At 42.6% G+C, this 27,217-nt stretch overlaps 1 protein-coding gene across 1 annotated transcript in view; it reads left to right on the top strand.

The window, feature by feature from the left end:
* The window catches only part of NINL (ninein-like), a 99,263-nt gene that overhangs the window by 28,894 nt on the left and 43,152 nt on the right, over positions 1-27,217 (top strand). Inside the window, exons 5-12 of the mRNA XM_006860759.1 lie at positions 9,092-9,282; positions 10,053-10,205; positions 12,911-13,081; positions 17,430-17,566; positions 19,352-19,492; positions 21,806-21,980; positions 23,331-23,441; positions 24,212-24,292. Coding sequence (XP_006860821.1) covers positions 9,092-9,282; positions 10,053-10,205; positions 12,911-13,081; positions 17,430-17,566; positions 19,352-19,492; positions 21,806-21,980; positions 23,331-23,441; positions 24,212-24,292 — 1,160 coding nt within the window. The remainder of the gene's footprint in view (positions 1-9,091; positions 9,283-10,052; positions 10,206-12,910; positions 13,082-17,429; positions 17,567-19,351; positions 19,493-21,805; positions 21,981-23,330; positions 23,442-24,211; positions 24,293-27,217) is intronic.

Here is a 27,217-nt window from a genome sequence, read left to right as displayed (position 1 = left end):
AAGGTCAAATATTATGATGAAATGTGGCATTACTTGCATTTAGGAAACTGAAAGAGAACATGCTTAGAATTTCTCAAACTGAGAGAACTGAAGAAAAGCTTCTAGCCTCAACTTGCAATATTGAAGGATTCTATAGTGGTTCAAGCTCACCAGTCAGTCGCTCCTTGGAAACCCTATGCAGGGTCACTATAGGTCGGAACTGACTCGACGGCACTTCACAACAACAACATGGGCAAAATATTGAATAATGCAGAATGCATCTAAGGAAGATGGAGGAAATACACAGAATCACTGTACCAAAAATGAAATGATCGATGTTCAATCATTTTAAGAGGTAGTATATCATCAAGAGGCAGTGATACTGAAGGGAGAAGTCCAAGGTGCATTGAAGTCATAGACAAAGAACAAGGCACTGGGAATTGATGGAATACAAATTGAAATTTTTCAACAAACTGATGAAACACTGGATACACTCACTCATCTATGCCAAGAAATTTGGAAGACAGCTACCTAGCCAACTGACTGGAAGAGATTCATATTTGTGTCTATTCCAAAGAGAAGTGACCCAACAGAAGGTGGAAGTCACCAAATGATATCATTAATATCTCATTCAAGTAAAATTTTGCTAAAGAAAATCCAAAAGCGGCTGTAAACATACATTGACAGAGAACTGCCAAAGATTCAAGCAGTATTTAGATGAGTATGTGGAATGAGGGATGTCTTGCTTATGTCGGATGGATCTTGGCTCAAAGCAGAGAACACCAACAACACGTTTACCTGTGCTTTATTGACTAAGCAAAGGATTTTGTTTGTGTCGATAATGACAAGCTATGGACAACATTGTAGAGAATGAGTATTCCGGAACACTTGTGCTCATGATGAACCTATTAACAGCAGTTGTTGGATCAGAATCAGAAGACATTGAATGATTTAAAATTAGGAAAGGTGTATACCAGTGTCATATTCCTTCACCATACTTAATCAGTTTGTATGCTGATCAAAAAAACTGAGAAATTGGATTATCTGAAGAAGAATGTGGAATCAGGATTCTTCTTAACAACCTGATACATGCAGATAATACATCCTTGGTTGCTGAAAGCAAAGAAGACTTAAAATACTGATGAAGATAAAAGACCACAGCCTTCCATATGAGTTACACCTTAATGTAAAGAAAACAAAAATCCTCACCACTGGACCTATGAATAACATATGTAGGTAAGTTTGAAGTCGTCAGAGATTTCATTTTCCTGAGGTCAATCATCAACACTTATAGAAGCAGCAGTCAAGAAATAAAATGATGTATTCTATTAGGCAAATCTACTACACAAAACCTCTGTTAAGTGTTCAAGAGCAAATATGTCAAATTGAAGATTTTGGGATCCTGCCTACAACTGTAATATAGACATTTAAGTGGAATAGAAAGGGATATTGGGAAACACGATTACAGAAAGCTTGTAAATCCGTCTTCAGCCTATAGCTAATTGTTTTAGCTAAAAGGAGACTTGAATGTACCCAGGGAAACAGGTTTCTTGTTAAGACTTTGTGCATTATAGGGCCTTTTGTGGAAGCCTAAGCCACACCAGGACCTTCAGAGGTGAGACATTTCCAACTGAAAAGACATGCAGACCAACCTGGAACATCTAGAGGAATAGAAGATGCTTCTTGAAAGAAAGACAAATAATACCATAATTTTTTTTTTTTTTTAGTTATACATGCAAGGTGGGGCTTAATGGCAGATTAGAGAAATGTGCAGTGCAGACCTCCATCAGCAATAATACAGAATACTGGATGAATCAGATTCTGGGGACAGTCTCAGAACTCTGAACTGCATATAAAGGAATATTCAGAAAGATGGAAGGCTCACTGATAGTGGGATTTGGAGCAGAAGCAAGAAAGGTGGTGCTTTCTTATCTGCAGCTGCCTGCGGGTCTGGGAGCAGTGATCTTGGGCATGACGGAGCCAGTGAAGGATCAGAGAAGTGCTCCCACTGCAGAGGTCTTCCTGATCCTCAGAGATAAATTTGTGAACATTTTTTTTTTTTTCTGTTAATTTCACTCACACTGACTGAGTACCTCCACTCTGGTGACTAGAGGGGTACCTGAGTGGACACCCCCTGCTTCCAGAAGGTTCTACTATGCATGTGCACAGATCTCCTCAGCAAACACCACTGCGTGCAGAATCTAAGAAAGGAGAGGAGTCAACAGAAACTGCTTAAAATAGAACAGTCTCCTAGAACGGCTGGAGCTGGACCGGAGCTGTTTCTCACTAGGAGAAACACCTGAAGGGGGTTATGGACAAGGAGACAGACAGACTAAAAGGGAAACAGGCTGAAAATTAAATCCTGAATTACATCATAACGAGCAACAGTAACATCTTGAAATTTCTCAGGCGGCCTTGAAGGCAAGAAGCCAAAAGAGGGGCATTAAAGTCATACTCATATTTTGCTACAGGTTTTATTTTGTCTGTTTGTTTTTTGCAATTATAGACTGTAGTGTACAATCTATTTTTTTTCCTGTTGTTTTGTTTTTTTGGCCCCCCTTTTACCTTCAAAGGGGGGGGACTCTTTCTCTCCCTATGTTTCCCTAGAAGTGACAGCGATTGCAGTCATATATCCAAGCTACAATCATTCCCTATGAAATACCACCATCCAGGCAAGAGCCAGTACCAGTTGCTATACACCAGATAGACAGCTAATACCTGCTACAGTTACTCTGAGTTGAATAAAAAGAAAAGGGAAAAGGAAAGCCCACCTCATTATCACATCTACCTGGAGGCAATCAGAAAGCTTAATAATACATGAACATACATTCACCTAATTATTGAAAATGCCCAAGAAACAACTGAAGATATTGGCACATGTCCAGAAACAAGATAGACTAACTGAGACAAGTGAGCTGGAGATATACTAAGACTTTCCATTGGAAGGAGGGCAGGGTTTGGAACTGCCACAGAAGGAACTCAAATGATATTTAGGTGCATCCAAATGCTCCACAGAGGGTTTGAGAAAAATAAGGAAGAAGGAAATAAAATAAAAAATAAGGAAAGTGGTACAGGAACAATCAAATAAGATAGATTATAGCTTTGGAAACAATTCAGAATTTGCAAAAAGAAGTCCAAATGATTGATAATAAAGCATCAGAAATGGAATATACACTGAAAGGGCAAAGGAGTAGAATTGAAGAGATGGAAGCCAAAGCCAGTGAGCTGGAAAACAAGTCTCTCAATACTGCTAAGATAGAACAGCAAGCAGAAAAACGGATTTAAAAAATCTGAAGAAAGTCTAAGATGCATGTGGGACAACATGAAGAGGAATAACTTAAGAATTATTGGAATTCTGGAAGAGGAAGAATCACAGAAGAACATAGAGGAGATAGTTGAAGAGCTTCTCAAAGAAAATTTCCCTAACATCCTGAAAATGAAAAGATAAGTATTCAAGAAGCTCAACAAACCCCAGGAAGAATAGATACCCAAAAGGAAATCACCAAGACATATCATAATCAAGCTCTCCAAAATCAAATACAAGGAGAGACTCCTGAAAGCAGCTAGGCAAAAGAGAAGTGTTACTAACAAAGACAAGCAAGTCAGATTAAGCTGCGATCTCTCAGCAGAAACCACGCTGGCAAGAAGGCAATGGGGAGACACATATATAAAACCCTGAAAGAAAAAAAAAACTGCCAACAAAGAATCATCTATCCAGCAGAGATGTTAATCAAGTCTGATGGTGTAATAAAAACATTCCAGGATAAACAGAAGCTAAAGGACTTTGTCAAAGCCAACCCTGTGCTTCAAAACATCCAGAAGAGTCCTTTTTCGCAACAGGTTTGCCTCCAGAATACAGGTATTGGTGAAAACCATCACAAAACCTAAACCAAAATGGGAAAGGAAAAGACCCATATCAACATTGTCATTATTGGACATGTCGACTCTGGTAAGTCAACCACTACTGGTCACCTGATCTACATATGTGGTGGAATCCACAAAAGAACCATAACACTACTGATAGTGTAGTGGTTACGAATCGGGCTGCAAACTTTAAGGTCAGCAGTTCGAAACTACCAGCTGCTCTGTGGGAGAAAGATGAGGCTTTCTGCTCCCGTTAAGATTTACAGCCTAGGAAACCCTGTACAGGGTCGATATGGGTCGGAACCGACTCAAGAGCACTTAACAACAACTACAAAAAACCAATAGAGACTTACAAAAATGGAAGAATATACCATGTTCCTGGATAGGAAGACAACATTGTGAAAACGTCAATACTACCTAAAGCAATCTAGAGATATAATGGAGTCTCAATCCATATTCCAAAGACATTCTTGGGAAAATGATTACAAATTTCATATGGAAAGGAAAAAGACCCAGGATAAGTAGAGCACTGGTTAAGAAGAACAAAGTTGGATGCCTCTCACTCCCTGATTTCAAAGTTTACTATATGATTACAGGGGTCAAAGCAACCTGGGACTGGTACATAGGTTAATGGAATAGATTTGAGAATCCAGAAATTAACCCATCCACCTACAGCCAACTGATCTTTGACAAGCAGCCAAAGTACATTGAATGGGAAAGATACCATCTCGTCAACAAATGGTGCTGGCAAAACTGGAAATCAACTTTCAAAAGAGTGAAACAAGACTTAAACCTCACACCATATACAAAAACCAATTCAGTGTGGATTAAAAACCTAAATGTGAATCCCAGAATTATAAAGGTCATCAGTGAAAAATTAGGGACAAATTTAAGGCCTCTAATATAGGCTACACATAGACTATCAAATATTGCAAAAACAGCATAAACAGAAGAAGACAGAATAGATGATTAGGACATACTAAAAATTAGAAATGTATGTGCGTCAAAAGATTTCACCAAAAGAGTACAAAGGGAGCCCACAGAATGGAATAAAAAAAAATGTCTTCATTGCCTGGGTCACTTCCAGTGCAGCCCTGGACTGTTTGTGCAAGAATTCATAACTTATTAAATCATGAGGTTTAAAAAATCTTGATGAAGAAATTAATTGTATATTACTGTCACCAAGTACATGAGACTTTTTCTAAACTACCTTTTGATTATCTGCTCTCTCAGAATCCAAAAAGACTCCTACAGAGAACAGTCATATCCCCATCCTGACATTCCTGCTTGTGAAGACTTACCTTGTGATTAGGCAAAATTGGTTTATGACATCAAACTACTAAACCAGATGTACACTCAGTAAATACTGTCTAGTCATGCACCAATCTATTTAGATTCGAAATTACTTTTTAAAAAGACGTTGTTTCTTTTAATTTATTATAGTACAAATAATATAACCCACCTGTATTTTCTTTCAGTGGTGTGACTTAGTAGGTTCTTTGTTCTCATGTTGCTGTTATTAGATGCCATCAAGTCAGTACCAATTCATAGCAACCTTATGCACAACAGAACGAAACACTGTCTGGTTCTGTACCGTGCTCATAATTGTTGTTATGTTTCAGCCCATTGCTGGTGCCACTGTGCCATTCCATCTCGCTGTGGGTCTTTCCCTTTTTCTCTGGCCCTCCACTTTACCAAACATGATATCCTTCTCCAGGGACTGGTCCCGCCTGATAATATGTCTGAAGTATGAGAGATGAAATCTGGCCATCCTCGCTTCCAGGGAGCATTCTGGCTCAGATTGATTTGTTTTTTTGGCAGCCCATGGTACTTTTAATATTCTCTTCCAACTCCATGACTCAAATGCATCAATTCTTCTATGATCTTCCTTATTCACTGTTCAGCTTTCACTTGCATATGAAACTATTAGAAATACCATGGCTGGGGTTAGGCACACCTTAGTCCTCAAACTGTTATCTTTGCTCTTCAATACTTTGAAGACAAGAAATCGTTTGATTTCTTGACTGCTGCCTCCGTGAGTGTTGATGGTTGATCCTAGCAAAATGAAGTCTTTGACAACTTCAATCTTTTCTCCATTGATACGGATATTGTTTTTTGATCCCGTAATGAGGATTTTTGTTTTCTCTACATTGAGGTGCAGCCCATACTGAAGGCTGTGGTCTTTGTTCTTCATCAGTAAGTATTTTAAGTCCTATTTGCTTTCAGCAAGCAAAGTTGTATCATCTACATATCACAGGTTGTTAATGAGTCTTCCTCCAATCCTGATGCCATGTTTTTCTTTATGTAATCCAGCTTCGCGGTTTATTTGTTCAGCATACAGATTGAATAAGTACGGTGAAAGACTACAACCTTGAGACACACCATCCCTAATTTTAAACCATTCGGTGTTCCCTTAGGTTCTGTTCTGCCTCTTGGTCTATGTACAGGTTCTCATGAGCACAATTAAGTGTTCCGGGTATACTCTTTCTCTGCAATGTTGTCCATAGCTTGTCATGATCCACATAATTGAAAGCCTTTGCATAGACAGTAAAGCACAGGTAAACATGGCTGTGGTATTCTGTGATCTCATCCAAGATCCATCTGATGTCGGCAATGATGTCCCTCATTCTCTGTCCTCATCTGAATCCAACTTGAACCTCTGGCAGTTCTCTGTCATGTAATGTTGCAGCCTTTTGTGTATTATCTTTAGCAAAATGTTACTTGATTGCAATATTAATGGTATTGTGTGATGATTTCCACATTCCATTGGGCCATTTCTCTTTGGAATGGGCACACATATGGATATCTTCCAGTCAGTTGACCAGGTAGCCAATTGAAATTGGTAGAAATTTGGTCTTCCAAATTTCTTGGCATAGATGAGTGAGTGCCTCCAGTGCTTCATCAGTTTTTTGAAAGATTTCAATTTGTATTCCATCAATCCCCAGTGCCTTGTTCTTTGCTAATGCCTTCAATGCACCTGACTTCTTCCTTCAGTATCATTGGCTCTTGATCATATGCTGTTTCTTAAAATGGTTGAATATCCACTGTGTCTTTTTGGTACATAATACTTTTTACATCATTCAACATTTTGCCCATAGAATCCTTCAGTATTTCAAGTCGAGGTCTGAATTTTTTCTTTAGTTCCCTCAGCTTGAGGAATCCTGAGCATGTTCTTTCCTTTTGGTTTTCTAACTCCCCATCTTTGCACATTTTGTAATAATATTTGACCTTGTCTTCCTGAGCTGCTCTTTGAAATTTTCTATTCAGCTCTTTTACCTTCTCATTTCTTCCATTTGCTTTAGTTTCTCTATGCTGAAGAGCAAGTTTCAGAGTCTCTTCTGACATCCTTTTTGGTCATATCCTTCTTTCTTGTCTTCTTAATGACCTTTTGCATTCTTCCTGTATGATGTTCTTGATGGCATCCCACAACTCTTCTGGTCTTTGGTCTTTAGTATGATGTTCTTGATGGCATCCCACAACTCTTCTGGTCTTTGGTCTTTAGTGTCAAATGTATTCAATCTGTTTTTCAGATGATCTCCAAATTCAGGTGGGGGTGTTCAAGGTTATAGTTTGGCTCTTGTTGACTTGTTTTAATTTTTTTCAGCTTCAGACCAAATTTGCATATGACCAATTGTTTGTCTGTTTCACAGTCTGCCCCTTCCTTGTCTTGTTTTGGCTGATGATATGGAGCTTTTCCACCATCTCTCTCCATAAATGTAGTCAGTTTGATTTCTGTGTATTCCATCTAGTGAGCTGCATGTGTATAATCGTCTTTATGTTGTTTAAAAAGGTATTTGCAATGAAGATGTCATCAGTCTTGCAAAATTCTATCATGTAATCTCCAGTATTGTTTATATTATCAAGGCCATATTTTCCAACTACTGATCCTTCTTCATTGTTTCTAATCTTTGCATTCCAATCACCAGTAATTATCAGTATATCTTGATTGCATATTGGATCAATTTCAGACTGAAGAAGTTTATAGAATTCTTAAATTTCATCATCACTGACTTTAATGATTGGTGTGTAAATTTGAATAATAGTGGCATTAACTGGTCTACCATGTAGGCATGTGGATATTATCCTATCACAGTGTGGTACTTCAAGACAGTTCTTGAAATGTTCTTTTTGATGATGAATGTGATTCCATTCCTCTTCAGTTTGTCATTTCTGGCATAGTAAACCAAAGGAGCTCTGGTAGCATAGTTGTTACGAATCGGGCTGCGAACCTTAAGGTCAGCGGTTCGAAACTACCAGCCGCTCCGCAAGAGAAAGATGAGGCTTTCTTCTCCCATAAAGATTTACACCCTCGGAAGCCCTGTACAGGGTCGCTATGGGTCAGAACCGACTCGACAGCACTTAACAACAACAAACCATATGATTGTCAGATTCAAAACAGTCAGTACCAGTCCATTTCAGCTCCCTAATGCCTAGGATATCAATGTGCGTTCCATTTCATTTTTGACAGTTTCCAATTTTCCTAGATTCATGCTTCGTACATTCCATGTTCCAGTTATTAATGGATGTTTATAACTCTTTCTCTTTGTTTTTAGTAGGGCCCCGTCAGCAAATCAAGCTCCTGGCAGCTTTACTCCTTTGACGTCATCACAGTCAAATCTACTTTTGAGTGGGCAGCACTTTCCCAGTCTTATTTTTTGAGTGCCTTAAAACCTGAGGGTTTCATTTCTGACACTATTTCTGACAACATTCTCATGCTCTTCATCATGTTTCAATAATGAATAATCTGGTGCTGACAGATTCATAAAATTTCCAGTGACTAAATATTCAGAAGTAGTCCATCTCTCCTTCTTCCTAGTCTCTCTTTGTCTGGAAGTTCAGCTGAAACCTGTCCACCATGGGTGACCCTGCTGGTATTTAAAATAGTCATGGCATCGCTTCCAGAATCACAGCAACACACAGGCCAGCACAGTATGACAAACTGATAGATGAGTGGTGTTTGTTCTCATGTTACCTTTAGAAAATGTTTTCCCTAGGGGGTACTTCCCCCTATCATTTTATTATGAAAATTTTCAGAGAATCAAGTTGAAATAATTTTACAGTGAACACTATGAATTTTCAAAGTTCATACTAAGTTATGGGTCCTTCCACCCTAGTCCTATCATATGTCTATCCATCCCTTTGTCTAGTTGTTAGTCCATCTTATTCCAGAGTACCTCACCAGCATTAGTATGCTTTCCCCAAATGCCTCAGCCCAGCACCATGTTTAACTGTCCTCTCTTTGTTTCAGGCCCGCTACAAGCCTGGGGTCCCCAAGTTTTGGCGTGTCCTCTGGAGCTCAGCAGTCCTTCTGTTGGCACACCTGAGACTCAAGCCCAGGTCATCTGGGAAGAGCTTGGTGTCGGCAGCAGTGGTTATCTTAATGAAAAAGAGCTGGCTCTGGTCTGCCAGAGCATTGGGCTACAAGGGCTTGAGAAAGAGGTAAGATGGGATGGATCTGCTCCAAACACTAGTTTCTAAAATGGTCAAGATTTGGTGTTTGGTCTGAAAATTCTCTTCATCCTTCAGACGCTGCTTCAACTATATCACTTTTCCACTTGAAACCCTTGGATGATTCCAAGTTTTCTGTCAAAGGCCAAATCCCAGGTTCCGTTGTGATAACCTCACCACACAGGGTTTCACCAAGCCCTTGGTGTCCTCGACTGTGCAAGGCACTCTTAATTAGCTACTTGTGATTACTCTTCGGCATGCAATACCTGTACTTTTCTGTCTGTCTGAATTGTACCGTTGGCCAAATAAGGCCTCTTCTGACCCTGTCTACACTCCCCATCAGAAGGGAACAAAGGCAGGAGTGGGTGGGTGATGCTATGTTGCAGTCCTCGCTGTCATGAAAGCTTTCTCGGCTTGAAAACTTGCTTGCCTGTGACCCACTGGAACCAGCTGACCTGTATGTGTACATCTTCTTCTAAACAGTGTCTAGTCCCAGTAGACACAGAATACTTTATTTATGGAAACCAGGAAAATTGAGCGGCTCAACTACTGACAGTGGGATGAAAAGGAACAAAGTAGTGTGAATTTCCCATGAGAAAGAGAAAGCCTTGAGTTTGGATGAAGATCAACAAGCTTGCCTTGTTGGAACCTTGAACCAGAGGGATAGAGACCTGTTGATGATGGCTGAAAGGAGCTGGTTGATAGAGCCTCAGAGCCATGCAAAGCATTCACCCTGACCCATGTGTGTGGCTTTTGTGTAGGAACTGGAGGACCTGTTTATCAAACTGGATCAAGATGGAGATGGCAGGGTGAGTCTTGAGGAATTCCAGCTTGGCCTGTTCAGTCATGGATCTACTTCACTTCTGGAATCTTCCACTCCGATCCAACCAAGCAGGCCCTGGTATCATTACCAGGTAAAATGTGACCATTAAATCTTCTTTTTTTTACTTTTTATTAGTAATTGAATGAAGGTTTACAGATAAGAACATCAGTTTTACATTCAACAAATAATGCACTTTGTTTCATCTCAATAACTGTAATTGTCTCTGTGGAACAACGGCCATCTTCTTCCTTTCTGGCTCCTGTTTCTCTTCCACCCACCTTCCCATCCCTTCTCACCATTGTCCTTAGGTACATGTTGCCCCTTTGATTTTGAATGATTGGCCATTCTATCATTCAGAGTAAGCATATCTTACTAGTATTGTTTTTACCCCTATATATCTATCTACTGCTTGGCTGAAGGTTCTCCGTATACACGTATCTACTGCCTGACTGAAAGAGCGTGTGTTCCTTTCCAGACCTGAAGGGTAGTCAAGGGCCACAGTCCCAGGTTCTTCCAGTCTCTTTCTGAACAGTAAGCCAACTTTTTTAAAAAAATACTTTTTAGTTTTGTTCCACACATTATGCCACTCTATCCAGGACCTTTTAATGTGATCCTGTTCAGGGCATTTGGTAGTGGTAGCTGGGTACCACTGGTCCCAGGGTCATGGAAGAAACTGATGTTCACATGTTCCATAAACCCGTTGGACAAATTGATTCCAAGGATCTTCAATTCTCATCACTCTTCTTTCTTCCGCACATGGAAAGACCAGTAGCTGCACCTTGGCCACTCATGAGCATTCAATAACCCAGATGCTACTCACCAAAATAGGATATAGAACACTGTCTTTGTGTACTATGTCATGCCAATTGACCATGGTGTCCCCTGAGGCTACGTTGTTGTTATGTGCCGTGGAGCCGGTTCCGACTCATAGCGATCCTGTACAGGGTTTCCGAGGCTGTAAATCTTTATGAAAGCAGAAATCCTCATCTTTCTCCCACAGAACAGCTGGTAGTTTCGAAGTGCTGACCTTGAGGTTCGCAGCCCGATTCGTAACCGCTACACTACCAGAGCTCCTTCAGGAGAACATTAGCTTTACACTTATCCTATTGTATATCATTTCATTGCCATGGTTACAGTCCCCTATGGTGACCATGAAATCTTGAACCACAGCAATAATTACTGTCATTCTGGTGACTGCAACTGGTAATGTGCGACATTTTTCATATGCCTGACCCCTCTCATTGTCACCTGAGCATGTTATCCAGGAGTTAGATGTTGTTGTTGTTGTTGTTGTTGTTGTTATGTGACATGGAATCGGTTCCAACTCATAGCAACCTTGTATAGGGTTTCTGAGGCTGTAAATCTTTACAGGAGCAGAAAGCCTCATCTTTCTCCCATGGAACAGCTGGTAGTTTCAAACTGCTGACCGTGAGGTTCACAATATAATTTGTAACCACTACACTACCAGAGCTTATTTAGCATGCAGGATACATGGATATAAGAAGCCCCAGATGGAGATAACACCACGAGAAGCAGGTAGGCCTGATGCAGATGATCCAGCTTGACAGCCCCTTCCTATACTATCAGTCCTCAGAAGAAGCAGATAGGGGGATTATAAGAGGTCCAATTACATTTGAGTATCTGAGTTTCTCTGTAGGTGGCCATGCGCAAGTCCTGAGCATTCTTGAGCTTCCGTCTCCCCACCTATAAATGCAGTCAAATATCTGCTTTGTAGGTTTGTACAATTAGTATACTTTAGTAAGCTCAGTAGACACTTGTTCTTTCAGTAGAGTGGTGGCATCTCAACTAAGGACAGGCCAAAAGGTGATCCTGCCCTCCTGGGGTAAAGCCTGACTTGAGGAAGTGCTTTACCATGGGGGTCACTAGAGAAGAACTACATGAGTCAGGGATGAGTCAGTAGGGTCAAGTGGAGCATATTTTAGGCTTGCAATGTTTAACAAACAGCAAGGAATCCTGGGATCTGGAGCTCATCTAACAAGGAGTACAAGAGGAGGCAAGCTCAGAGTGTTCACACTAGGCAATGAAGGTCCCAGATCCATATCCCAGCTAGTGACAGGAGCTGGGGAGACCAAGAGGGCTGAGCAGGCTGTAATAAGGTAAATTTTTCTGTGAATGTGGTGAGAGGCTTGAAACAGAAGTCATATAGCCTTCAGGCTCCCTGGGTTTCTAGACAGCATGTATTTATTGGGAAGGACTCTGGGACAGGAAAAAACTAAGAAAACCCTTTCTTACCTTGTAGATTCATAGAGTACCTGAACCTAGCAGGTCAGCTTTTCCACTTGAGAGAATTTTTACCTTCATCTTAAAACTCCCTTAGGTTGCTTAGTTGAAAGCTATATGCTTTCTCATGTCTGGGACATCCCAGTCTACTTTTGGAACCCTTCATGAGTTTCCCAATGATGGCAGGAATCTTCTCAACCTCTGCCTGTGTGAAGCCTCATACTTTGTTCCTTATTCAGGGAAGAGACACTGTGCCACACATTAACCAGCCAGGGTACAGAGAAGACCTGAGTGTGGTTGTACAGTGAATCCACCTTCTTGTCCCAGTACAGCCCAGCTCTGCATTTACAGAGCTGTACATATTTTGATGAGTCACATCATTGTGCCTTTGACCAGAAAGTAGAGATAGCATCCTCGCAAGGATGTCCCTGTTAGGCCTTCGTGGGAAGCAAGTACCGAGTGCAGGCTTATGTGATGTGAGAAATAAACAGATACTCGTGGGATTTCAGCAGATGTGTGAGCTCACAAGCACCTTCTTGGGTCCTCAACCTGCAGGCCACAGAGGAAAGCAGCTGCCGGACCACCACAACCTCATCCCTTGTGTCTATCTGCTCGGGCCTGCATCTCTTCTCCAGCATCAATGACGGTAGTGGATTTGCATCTCCTGAGCAGGTCGTCGCTGTGTGGGCCCAGGAAGGGATTCAGAATGGCAAGGAGATCTTGCAGGTTTGGAAATAGATCTCTATGACTGCCACAATGGGTGGGCTGGTGGTGGGACAAGAGCCCTGGAGGCTTACTGTGCTTGGCCTTTGCTCTCTGACTAACTTCCTTATGCCATATCAGAGAAGCCCATATAGGTTAGTCAGTGGGAAACTTTTTTTTTGACTATTAAAATAAAAAGTAAAACTCAAACCGACTGCCATCAAGTTAATTCTGACTCACAGTGACCTTCCATAAGGCTTTGAGACGGTAAATCTTTACTGGAGCAGACAGCCTTATCTTTCACCCATGAAGTGGCTGCTGGATTTGAACCACCAACCTTGCAGTTAGCAGCCTAATGCCTATTTTTAAATTAAAATATAGGAATTTTTCATTTTAAAAGATTATGGATTAAATGCAGAAAAAATAACAGTCTGATAACACATTTGAAGGTACATTTTTGGGTCTTAGCTCATTTCTCCAGTACCATGTTAATTTTTGAGACTGTTCACTAGGACAAGTGCAGTCACTTCTACAGGTGTGTGAACAGAAATACCCTTTGTGGCACAGTGAACTTGAATTCTTTATGAGTCTCTTTCCCAATAAGACCTACATGCCCCTGGTCCCCACTAACCCTCCTCTGTAGCCGTGGATTTTCCTCCTAACATTCTTCCTTCCATTGTCACCTGAAGCCAGGCCAGGAGGCCATCTTTAGAAAGACCAGGTTTTTTCTTGGTGTCTCATTTTGCCCAGATACCCAGGATAAGTCCCTTAAAACTTGGAACAAGCACTTCTCTGATGCAGCAAAGTTAGGTATGAACAGAGCCAACCTTGTGGGAGGGGGCCTATGGAGAGCTACTGAGGCTGGGCCCCAGCAACAAGCTGCTGTTCTCTCTGGGGAACCAAGTCCTTCCCTTAAAAGATATTTAGCATTTTTAATTCCAGATTTCACTTCTGATTATAAAACGCTGTACAGGAATACATAGAATAAAAGAGAAAGCCTCTCCCATTTAGCCCTGCACTGTTCCCAGAGGTACCATGCAGAGCACTCTTCTTATGCATAGATTAAATACGTACAAGTGTGCTTAAAAAGTTCCTGGAAAAATGTAATTAAAGGATCATGAAACTTTTCATAAACCTCTTGAAGTCCCCTCATGTTTATATATACTGTGTTAAGTGTGGTGGGGTGTTTTTTTTTTTGCAGAATTGCTCATACTCTGAAGTATGTTTTGTTAGTTTCTATGACATTTTCCTACTATTGAACAGGCATGCAAACATACATTTTAATTATTTTAAATCCTGGTACTTAAATACCTGTATTCCTTCATACTCCTATGCTGATGTTTCTATAAGATTGTTGTTGTTAAATGCCGTCGAGTTGGTTCTAACTCACAGCGACCCCTCTAGAAGGTTTCCCAGGAGCAGCTGTTGGGTGTGAACCACCAACCTTGAGGTTAACAGTACAGCATTTATCTTACATCGCCAAACCAGAACCCTTAAAGTAATCTGTACTTAGACTGTTGATAAGTTCTGTCAAATTGCCTCCCAAAATATTCCTTCTGGCACAAACTTTAGTACACAAAGGAGCCCAACATCAGCCTTTTAAAACCAGTGTGGCTAATCCTTCAATAGAGTCCTCCAAGGTTTCATCTCACAGCTCAGAATCTCAGATAGCCAGCAACTGTATAGGATCTGTACCATAGAACCAGACCTGAAGATGGGTTTCAGGATTTTTTTGAAAGCCGTAGGCCAAACCAGCATGTCTAAAAATGCACCCCATGGGTAAATTGCAAAGAGAAAAACATCGTCATTTTGGAGCTCCTCTCTGCAAGCCCACTCTCAACTCCAGGGCATTTAGAGGTGCACTGGTTATTATAATAGTCTGACCAGTGGTAAGTGTCATCCTTGTTTCTCACATTGCAGGGTTTCCTTTTTTATTGCTTTTCAACAATGTTGTTGTGAGTGCCTTCAAGTCCATTCTGACTCATAGTGACCCTGTAATAGGGTTTCCAAAGAGTGTCTGGTGGGTTTGAACCTTTAACCTTGTGATTAGCAAGCAGTCCAGGGCTTATCCTACAGCATCACACCTTTGTAATTAGCAGTTGTTCTCAGGTTTTGATTTTGACAAGTTTTCCATTTTCTTTTTATTGAAAATGAAGCAATATTTATTGAACTCCTTATGCACGTAAGTCCCAAGCAGGAAGCTTTCTATATGTGACTTGATTGCATTTTGATAACAGCCCTATATGGAATTAGTCCTCTCATTTTACAAGTGAGGTGGCTTGAGACTCAGCTAGTGAGAATGATCACATAGATCACTGAATCAGGCAAAATCTTTTCTGCATACAACACTATTGAGAATTACTTACCTGCAACACTGCTCCTCAAAACCAAGGCTATTGACCTCTCAGAGAGAGACCTGGGTACTTACAGGAATCCCCCAGCAAGGACAGCCTGTGCTATGCTTATCATATACCTAGCTTCTCTTGAACTCTAGTTGCTTTAGTTGTATTTTTTACCTGTGCCCAAGATAGTGCCTGAGATAGCACTGCTCATTCTTTGGGTGCTCTGGAAGGACACCCTGTAATAGATGTATACTATTTCTCAACAGAGTATAACTCAATTGTGCCTTAAAACACAATGGACATCCATTGTCTCATACATTTTCTGTATATCAGGAATTAGGAAGAACTGTGCTTCATGGTTCTAGTGTGGAGTCTCTCAGTAGGTTACAGTCAGATGTCAGCCAGTGCTGTTGACATCTGAAGCCCCAAATGGAGCTGAAGAGCTGCTTCCAAGATGACTGGTTCACATGTTGGGTAAGGTGATTCAGCATTCTCTGTGGGGCTGCTTCACATCATGGCTACTGACTCTTGGAGTTAGGCATAAGCACATGTCTTTTATGACCTAACCTAAAGTTCCCAATCCCTTATTTCCTCAATATTCTACTGGTCACATAGGCCAGCACTCTCTTGTGTGGGATGGGAATACACAGAACTTAGACACCAGCAGGCAAGGACAACTGGTACCATCTTGGAGACATGCTTCACACAGCCTACTCTTGTTTTTGGCGACTCCCTTTTAGATCAGAAGCTGTTGCTATGACTTATCTCTGTTATGTCTTTGTAACCCATCAAGTACTATTATTGCTGCGAAATTTGCATGTGTGCAATAACAGATTGAGTTTCCCAGACTGCTCCAAGTACTTCTTCACCTATAATGTCATTTTTCTTCAGAAACACTCTGGGAAATGAGGAAGCAGCAGAAAATCCATAGCCTTATTTTATAGATTTAAAAAAGGAAACCTACATGGTTTTGACATAGGAGCTGGGAATGTATACATTATCTGGTAGACTCTGATTTGTCTCCTTCTGCTGGACTTAGTGTAAGTTTATAGTGGGAAGCAGTAGTCAAGAATGCCTAAAGAATAAAATGTGGCACTATGGTAATTATTAATCATTCGAGCTGAAGGGCATATGGGCATTCATTGTTCTGTTCTTTGTATATTGTTGTTATTAAGTGCCTTGTATACAACCCTGTATAGGGTTTCTATGTGGGAGCAAAAAGCCTCATCTTTCTTCCACAGAGAGACTGACAGGTTCAGACCACAGACCCTATGGTTCACAGTCCAGTACTTATCATATGGTTAAATGCATGTAGCATGTTGTTTGTTTTTTATTTCTTTTTCAAAATTCTGGAGGGAAAGGAAGTTTCCACTCTCCGGAATACTTTTGGCCATGGTTCATCTCCTTCTCTGATGCATCATTTTTCTACCAACAAAATCACTGATCGGTACGTGTGTTTCATGGAGACATGAAATACGTGTCAGGATTCTTTACATATGTCACATCTCAGGAACCTCATTCAGGATTCTTTTAGTTTGAAATGGCAAAAACCCAACTCAAAACAGCATAAAGGAGAATGTTAGTAACTTACCACCACTAGCTTTAAGTGCTCACATCAGGACTCTCTGTTCCAAATCATCTATGTTTCCTTCTCGAGTGACGTTAACCTCAGGTTAAGTCTCCTCGTTAGGGCTCTATAAGGCTTCCACAATTCTGATGATTGATTTCAGAGGGGAATAAAGGACCTCGCCTTCTCTGTTAATCCCCATGAAGTGCATGCCCATGCTTATGTGTTCCTGGGTAGGCAGACACAGTTGAACCCCTGTACAACAGCCCTATCAGAGTTCCTGGGAATTAGAATGTGGAGGGCCCTTCCCAAAAGGAAAAGATGTGGGCAGGTGGGAAATCTGCAGGCACTCCGGCAATAGGAAAACAAATTGGCGTATGGGACTGTCCCTTGTAAAGCCAAAATATGTCTCTTTAGAGAAGTAAACTCATGTTGCATACCCCTTGGGGTTTGTTATTTCTAGAGCCTTGACTTTCGTGTGGATGAAAAAGTGGACCTTCTGGAGCTGTCCTGGGCTTTCGACAACGAACTCATGATGGTCACTGGTGTCATTCAGCAAGCAGCCCTGGCCTCGTATCATCAGGAGCTGACCTACCTCCAGTAAGAGACTGTGACGGCTTGTGGCCGGCTCTGCGGGTGCATGCTGGCCAAGCTGACTTCAGGGGAGTCCAGGGCTACCTACTTTCTCACTCTTGTCAACTCTAAATGGGCAATCCTGGGGTGGAGCCTCCATAGTCAGTACTTATAGTGGGACAAAAAAAAAAGGGTGGGGAGCATTTCTAGTATAGCGATATGGACATTGGACATATGGAGCAAATGGCCTGTTCAGGGCTGCCTACTTGGATTTTTATTGCCATGGAATTTTGGGGTTGCCCAGCCTTTCTGTATACTGGGTGAGAAGCTTAAAATACTGTATCTCAGGGTCCTCACCTAATTCTTTAGCAAGTTCTCAATTAGCAGTATCCACACTTAAAACTCATCTGATTAACATTGTGCTTGCTAGCATAGAGGTAGAAACCCCCTTCAGCTAAAAGTGTTTTTGAGGCTAGCCAGCATGGTCCCTGGACTTGAGCCAACTGACTGAAGGCACGAAAAAATCCTTCTCAGACCTTTTCGCTGAGGGCAAGGCAGTAGCTGAGCCAGGAATCCCATGTTCTGTTAGAGCAGAGATCTGCTTTGACTCAGCTGGTTATTCATGCTGCAAAATTGTTGCCATTTACTGTAAGGTAACTTTTGAAGTCATTCTGTGTATCAGTCTCAATGACAAATATCTGTGGGTGTATGTTATTAATAGCAATTGTTTATTGAGCACATGCTTTGCTTAGGCAAAGTGCCTGACATTGTCTCCTTTAATTCTATTAGCATATCTTTATAGACAGAGAAACTGAGTCATAGAGATTGAGTGAGTAACTTGCCCAAGACACCCTTGTGATTACCCAGTTGTACTGGGTTAAACCCTGATGTCAACAAGGACAAAATTAATATGCAATTAAAGACAAAAGTCTCTTCAGAATTGCATCCAATGCAACTTGATATCTCTGAACTTCTGAGCATTTCCTTAAGTGTAACCTTGTTAAGAACATCATCTTAGGTGCTGAGTTATTCAAAAGAAGCAAGAAATAGTGATCTCGATCCTAAAGACTGCAGTCTCCTTAGGTACTGCTGATGTTTCTGTTGGGTGCTGTCGAGTCATATCCAACTCATAGCGACCCTGTATAGGGTGGCAGATAATAGGTCTGATCTCAGGTAGCCTTACAACTAAAATGAAAGAATGATTGTACCCAAGTGTCTACCTTTGCCATGGAAGGGAGAAAAGCTTGGTGTTCCTTTGACAATGGGAGAACCATTCACCAAAATAGTAGATATCCCAGGGCAATTTTCATAGAATTTCAGCCATGACCTTGGGTGGCCACGCACACGAACCACCTTTCATGGGTGACTCATGTGCACTCATTTAGATGCCAGACTGCTGTGTGGCAAGACTGTGACCAGGCAGAGCTGACAGCCTCCTCCTCCCTTCATGCATCCAACCCCGGACTAGGTGTCAGGGATACAAGGGACATGCTGCTTAGCTGAAGATAGCAGGATGTATGGGTAATTGCTCATGTGTTCTGGGGCTGTCTGGAGGTATGATTCCCTAGCAGGGTTGAATGAGACTCCCTGGATTCAGAAACTTCCTAGAAACAAGTAATTTACACCTCTGTAAAACTTGACACAGTTGTAGAACCAACTAGCTTTAGAAAGCTCAGAGACCATGCCAGCCCAGACTCAGCACCATTCATGGTGACTGTTTTTATCATTTATGTAGCTTTCAGGGCCTGGTACAGGATGTACATTTCTGTGGCAGGTCATCTGTATTTGACCATGTCTCCTTCCTATGAGCAGAGGGCAAATGAAGCAAATGGTGAAGGAGCGAGACAAGGCAAGGGAGGACCTGGAGAAGGCTGAGAAGAGGAACTTGGAGTTTGTGACGGAGATGGATGACTGTCACTCTGCCATGGAACAGCTCGCTGAGCGCAAGATCAAGTAGGTGCCACTGGGGTGCAGCTCCTGGGATCAGAACCTGGTGTAGCAGCCTTTCTAGAGCCACAGTGAGACCTGGTGTCTCTGGCCCTGACCAGAGGAAGGATGAAAGACACAGCCACCCAGATAGCAGGACTATAATTCATTACCACCTTCTGGTTAGTTGTTATGAAGTGTCATAGGGTTGGTTCCAACTCACAGTGACCCTGTGTAGGATTTCTGAGGCTATAAAGCTCTGATAGCATAGTGGTTACAAATCAGGCTACGAACCTTAAGGTCAGCAGTTTGAAACTACTAGCTATTCCGCGGGAGAAAGATGAGGCTTTCTGCTCCTGTAAAGATTTATGGTCTTGGAAACCCTGTGCAGGGTCGCTATGAGTCAGAACCACATCCACGGCACACAACCACCACCAAAGTTGTGCAGGAGCCAAAAAACCTCATCTTTCTCCCACAGAGCAGCTGGTGGGCTCAAACTGTCAACCTTGTAATTCGCAGACCAGGGCTTATCTTTCAAAGCCACTGCACTCCCAGTTAGTTGAGACCCTCCTATTTTACCTAAGCCAGTAGAAACCAAAAAATGCAACTTTGGTTTTGTACAATTAGTTAGAGCCCTACAGAGAAATAGCCAATAAGAAAGATATGGATGGATCAATGTGTGGATGGATGGGTAGAAAATACTTATTTTAAGAAATTGGCTCATAGGATTATGATGACTGGCAGGTCCAGAATCTCCAGGTCAGGCATCAGACAGGAGATTCCTATAGGATGTCTACAGTCAAGAAACTGAATCCTTCTCCCTCCAGAAACCTCAGCATCTACTCTTAAGGCCTTTCAATTTAATTGGATAAAATCTGCTTACATCATGGAGGGTGATTTGCTTTACTTAAGACTGACTGATTTAAATGTTAATCTCCTGTAAGTGCTTTTATAGCAATCGTTTGACTAGTGTGTAACCAAATATCTGGCACCAGGACCTAACTGAATGCCCACATGAAGCTAGCCATCACAGGACTGTCCTTCCTTGAAAGAAAAGACTGCAGTAGAAGCATGGAGTCTACTGTGTAAATGGGGCTGGTGTAGTATGCAGTGGCTTGTCACTGTGTGTGCCTGTGGACTGCAGTGAACCCTTTCCACCCTCTCCTTACTGCCCTGCTCTCACTGAGACCATTAACCAGCTCAGGTGTATGCTTGTGATTAGTGAATGGGGTGGGCAGTTTGCAAAGTGGATTCACAAATGGCTTCAAAGACCACAAGCGGACCTCACAAAAATAGCCTTTGTTGTTGTTGTTGTTGTTAAGTGCCATTGGATTAGTTCCAACTCATAGCAACCCTGTATAGCACCTGAGCAGCGGCTGGTGAGTTTGAACTGCCAATCTTGTAGTCTAGTGCTTGTCCTATAGCATCACACCAGGACCCTTCATCACCCTTGGTATGAGCATTTCTGGGTAGGGCTCTCCATGGTGTTTTCAGTGGTGGTGGGCAGGCCAGAGGAAAGGTTATAAGAAAACCTAGCCATTCAGATCTCCACAGTTCATCAAGGAGAGGGGTTTCTTCATTCCCACTGGAGGGAAGAGTCTTTGTCGGAAGCTCCTGCCGTACTCAGCAGGTTGCTAACCTTCCCAAATCCCTTGCTCACCCAAAGTGCTCTCCTGGAGCCTGCTGAGGTTGCAAAAATGGTCTTCTACATTACCAGCTCTCCTCAGCAGTACTTGTGACAGGGGTCAAGAAATCTTTGCTGTCTGCTGCTTGGCCTGTCCTCCCTCACTAAAAGGAGGGAGATCTGTGGAATATGCCCATTTAGAATCCTGCTCTGTTTCCCCTTGCTCCTTAGGTGAGCTACGTCCTTTGGGCTCTTCATCTCTAACACAAGATTGGTGATAGGCACTCTCCAGCATGGAGAGGCAAGTAGAACAGTATGTTTTATGGTTTCCAGTTCTGATGACTGCACACAAGACCAGTTGTGTGCCTCAGAAAATGCAGAGAAGAAGGGAGAAGTAATAACCAAAATGATTCAGAGGCCTTATTCACACCTTTTGGTGAGAAGGCTGGCCTCTTAGATAGTACCTTGGCTGTGTGTGTAGGGCGGGAGGGGAGGGGTGTTCTCAGAAGGACCAGCCATTGAGGTGGCAGCCCTGTTCTCATAGATAGTTGACCACCTTATATTAGACAGGAGACCACAAAGGCCAAAACTGTGTGGTGCCTAAGCCAGGGACCACAAAAGCTTCGAGAATGCATGACCATGTGCAACACCCAGAGAAGTGGCCTGGGGTGACAGCCCAAGAGGCCCTCTTGGACTCTTCTTTGTGTGTATTGTAGACACCTGGAGCAGGGATACCATGGACAGTTGGCCCTGCTTCGCTCAGAGATGGAGATGGAGCGAGAGCTGCTCTGGCAGCAGGCCAGCATTCAGAGGGCTAGGCTGGAGGACGACCTCACAGCCCTGGGCAAGGAGGAGGCCTGCCTGCGGGAGAAGCTGTCACTAGCCATAAAGGTAGGAGGGTGCTACCCAAGGAAAAGACAGATGCAAGAATCTGGGGAGAACGTGAAACTTAGCCCTCCTCATCCATGTTCCCTGTCCATAGCCATAGCCCGACCAGAACCCCATGGTTTTCAAACTAAGCGAAAAATTTTCACATGGGAGTGTGTATTGCTCAGCCAAAGCAGAAATAACTGTTTTCATATTTGTAGCCAGACAAGTGAGAAGGCACTTAAGGGGTACTGATATGGTTCAGGCAAGCATCTGATATTATTAATGCCTATATGTACAGGGTCGCTATGGGTCGGAACTGACTCGACGGCACTTAACAACAACAACAACAACATAGTCTAAGGCAGGTGGCTGGAGAAGGCAGACTCAGGTCTGGGAGCTAGCACTGCCCCTTCAGGTTCCCAGTATTCTAAGAGGATGGCCAAGGTGATGCAAAGCCTCCAGGGCTCTTACCCTCTGCTCTGGGCTAGTGAATGGGGGTCAGGGAAGGGCAGCAGCAGTAACTATTACTCCTTCACTCCCACAGACCAGAAGCACATTGTGGGGTTAACCAAAAAGACCAGAACCTCCTGACAGGAGCCCCATTGTATGTCCTGGAGAAGAGGGAGTTTGTGAGCCTGTGAGAGTGACATACAACCCTTTCAGAGCCTGCATCTTACCTTAGTCAGCCTATCCCTCAAGAGAGAAGGGCCATGTTTCTATGCACCAGCTGTAAGCCTCCAGAGAGAGGATGATGCAGCAGATGCGGGGTAGACTAAGCTGAGCTGAATGTCCCATGTGGCCTCCATTCTGGAACCTTCCTTGCCTCTCTTTTCTTTCTAATCCAGCCCTAGCTGTGGTTTCTCCCCGGCTTCTGCCTGCCTTCTCTCCCTTGATTTCTTTCTCTGATGCCCAGCTCCTTTTCAAGTCCTTTGAACACTCAGTAGAGCCTTGGGTCTTGGTTTTGCATTATATCCCAGAAACAATTCCACATCCCCTTGAATTCTTGCCAAAGCTTCCTGGTATCCACAAATATTAGGCTTCTCCCTTCATGGAGAGCTGGGCTGTATTGGTACAATTTCAAATCCCTCGTTTAAAAACACAGTCAGAAATGCGTTTCTAGCCTTTCTCCTAGCTTGTAGCTTTATTGAGTTCCTAGAGCCAGAGAAGCTGAGATAGTGGGAAAGCATTGAGGTCCAAGTTTCTGGCTACCCAGATTCCACCTACACAGTGTAGGCTCTCTCTCAAGGATGCTACTTGCCTGACTGACACTTCTGAAAGCGACCATATCCCTTAAGGAGAGGTGAAAAACAATTGTCATTGCTTCCTTCTCTGCATTCTTCACCGTATAAACCACTCACCCACATCTTGTAGGAAAACAGTCAGTTACAGAAGGAGATCTTTGAAGTTGTGGAAAAACACTCCAAAACAGAGAAGCTGGTCCTGAAACTGCAGAATGAACTTGAATTTGTGCTGAAGGACAAGGCAAGTGCTTCCACTCATTCTAAACCTCTTTTCAGCTAGATACCATGGCCAGGAGGATGGGCATGTCTGGAAAAAGATACATGGATGATGGAACTTACCTTTTATTCTTACTGAAAATTCTAGAATGAGAGAAATCAATATAATGTCTTTCCCTGTTGTTGTTGTAATGTGCCGTGGAGTCGGTTCCGACTCATAGCAACCCTGTACAGGGTTTCTGACGCTGTAAATATTTACATGAGCAGAAAGCCTCATCTTTCTCCCACGGAACAGCTGGTAGTTTCGAACTGCTGACCCTGAGGTTCACAGCCCGATTCGTAACCACTATGCTACCAGAGCTCCTAGTCCCCCCTTTTGTTTAAGTCATTGTGACCCAGAACTGCCCAACATAGGATATAATGTAGTAATGGGCCAGTACCTACTAATGCCACTTGGTTCTAGTGGTCCTTGGTGGTCAGAGAGGTTAAAGGAAAACTTAGAACTTAGAGCCCTCACCTGTGAGCCCCCACTGACCTGATCTGCCCTCAAGCCCTCTGGAGTAGGAGGAGAGAGGAAGTGCAGGGACAAGGCAGGAGGGCCTCCCAGGCATCACAAGATAAGTCTGGAAAATCATTCTATCCCCAAGATCTTTTAAACAAGACTAGGGGTAGGTGGACTAATTACCTATTCCTGGTGATACTAGAGGGTGGAGTTCAGAGAGAAGGTGAGGAAGTAGCCCCCAGGGGCCTCAGCATTCTCTGCCATTGTTGCTTTCTTTTGGGGTCTGACTTCAGCTGGATCCACATGGCATGGAGCTCCTCTCTCAGGAAGAACGGTTTGCAGAAATTCTGAAGGAGTATGAATTCAAGTGCAGGGTATGTATGTGCCTGGAGAAGCTTGGGCATGAGAGGGGAAGACCCTCCCCTCCCATCACCCCCAGCCTCACCCCACCCTCCCTTTTGTCATTCATGAGCAGTCTTAAGTGGATCTAGTGTTGAATCAGGTGTTTCAGCATTTCTGTTGTTGGTACACAAGCCTTCACTCCTACCCAGTTCCATCCCTTCCCCAGGCCATTTTGAAGTGGGTCTGGACTGGCAAGTGTGGGGAGCTTTGGTTTTGCTCTAAGAGTGTGATCCTTTGGCTGCAACCGGCGGGTCTCTAAACCTCCAGTACTAAAAGACCCCACTGCTTGCCCCACTGTACCGGCTGCTAAGAACGTGCACCCATTAGAATGGCCAGAGCTGCAGGTGATCATTGTCTGTCCAGTTCAAACTTGGTGGTGACTGTGAGTGGCCTGAGGTTTGAGTAGGCCATTCTCATAGCCTTCCTGTGAAGAACAGTATGCAGGAGCCCTCCTGGAGTGCCTTCTTGAAACAAAATGTACCCAGCCTCTCCTCCTGGCCTTAAGTCTGCCAAGCAGTGCCCCAGAATCATTGTGTCCATGTACTGCGTGGAGAGAGTCAGCCTGCCATCCCACAGAGACCTTCTGTGTCACAATCACACAGATGTCCTGGGGGGCCGTGCCCAGATCCCCTGACTGGACACTTGCTGTCCCTCTGCGTGGTACCTTCTGAATTTTCAGGCATAAGCTGAGCCCTTTGTGCTATGTTTAGCTTTTTATAGATTTTCTGTGCCAGACCTACCAATATATAAGGGTACATCACAAAAGTATTGTTAGAAAATCCTAGAAACTTTATGTAACAAAAATATCAAGATGCAAAACTATTGTTTCTTGACAGAACCTCCATCTAAGTCTGTACACTTCTGAAGGTGGTGTTTGCGTCTCTAACGCTTCCCTGAAGAATTTTGTGCTCTTCAATTTATAGCACATCAAAAGAGCAGTTTAGACATCCCTGAGGAGTCCTTGAGGGACTCAAATCATTTTCCTTTTTAATGTTCTTTGAATTTCGGGAACAGAAAGAAATCTGAAGGGGCAAGATCAGCACTGTAAGGGTTGTTGTTGTTAAGTGCCGTCAAGTTGATTCCGACCCATAGTGACCCTGTATAGGGTTTCCAAGGAGCAGCTGGTGAATTTGAACCACTGACATTGCAATTCAAACGACTCTGTAGTCTGATGCATTAGCCCACAGCACCACACCAGGACTCCACTGTAAGGGGAGATGGGATAATGTTTCACAACTAATTCCTTGTAGGATATAGCCCTTGCTACCCTCAAAGAATGAGCAGATGCATTTCCTCAGCACAACTTTCCTAGCCTTTTTCTCACCAGTGCAATTTTCAGTGTTCCTAAAACTTCTTCCTAATAAGCCTCCTTGGTCATCATGTATCCTTTGAGAAAGCCTATTAAAATGACTCCTTTGGAATTCCAAAAAATAATTGCCATAATTTTTTTAGTTGAATCTCTGCCTTGAATTTAACTGGCCTTTGAAAGCCGCGGTTTTGATTGGCCCTTTTTTTTTTTTTTTTTTAAGATGTCCTGAGGAGCTCTGGTAGCATAGTGGTTACAAATAGGGCTGCTAACTTCAAGGTTGGTAGTTCAAAACTACCAGCTGTTCCCCGGGAGAAAGATGAAGCTTTCTGCTCCCGTAAAGACTTACAGCCTCAGAAACCCTGTGCAGGGTCACTATGAGTCGGAACTGACTCCACAGTACTTAACAACCACAACAAGGAGACCAAGACAAGTGTATCGCTGAGAGAAGTCTGCAGCCAATCCCTGATCACAGAGACAGGTTTAGACACATTTTGTTTGGAATAAACCTGCACATGTATGTACTAGAATCTTATTAGCAATATGTTTTGACTTACTCTTCTACATCTTGCATATTTTAGGGATTCCTAAAGTAGGGGTGGTTGCAATAACATCTGTTGGGTCATGATCAAATATCTCAACCGATTAGAACATTTCCAGGGATTCAAATCTTAGGTGATGGAAATGGCGGAACACGGGAAGGTTGTGAACCACATCCACAATGTTAAAACTGGTTTCTCATAACCTATTTACACTCTTAAAAATTATTGGTGTTTCCAAAACGTTTTTGATGATATAGGCTATGTGGATTATATTAATATTTACCATGTTGTTGTTGTTAAGTGCTATTAAGTCCGGTCAGTTTTGACCCATAGCAGTCCTGCATAGGTTTTCCAAGAAGCAACTGGTGATTTGGAACTGCCAACCTTGTGGTTCAAGCCAGTCTTGTAGTCCAGTGCTTTATCCCACAGAGCTACACCAGGACTCCAAATATTTACCATATCATAAGTTAAATGGAGAATTTAAAACTTCATGAACTCATTTTAAAATAGTAAATAAACTAGTTAACTTAATGTTGTTGTTAAGAGTCAATTCTAACCCATAACGACCCTGTACAGGGATTCCCAGGCTGTAAATCTTTATGGGAGCAGAAAACTTCATCTTTCTCCCACGGAACCACTGGTAGTTTTGAACTGCTGACCATGAGATTAATAGCCCGACTCCTAACCACTACACTACCGGAGCTCCTTAAGTGAACATTATAGCAACTTAAAATAAGTAAGCATATACATGAATAATTTCTTTTCTAAAACTCAGCACAAGGCTGGGCCATATGAGGTAGAGGTTAAAGATACCTCAAACGTCTGACTTTTCCATCATGTTTACCATTTCATAATCCTTAATATTGATCACCACTCATGTCCCAGGATTCTGCAATATGCTCCAACATCTCAGAAAATTCACAACTGTCAAAGGAAGTGGCTCACACAATTTTGGAGGCTGGCAAGTCTCAAATCCATAGTTCAGAGGTCAGTCTGAAGAATTTTTCTCACCCATGTAGTCTCAGGAGCTGAGGAACTCAAATCAACAG

This window comes from Chrysochloris asiatica, unplaced genomic scaffold, assembly GCF_000296735.1.
Source record: "Chrysochloris asiatica unplaced genomic scaffold, ChrAsi1.0 scaffold00039, whole genome shotgun sequence".
Classification (NCBI taxonomy): domain Eukaryota; kingdom Metazoa; phylum Chordata; class Mammalia; order Afrosoricida; family Chrysochloridae; genus Chrysochloris; species Chrysochloris asiatica.
This window is presented reverse-complemented; position numbering and strand designations above follow the sequence as displayed.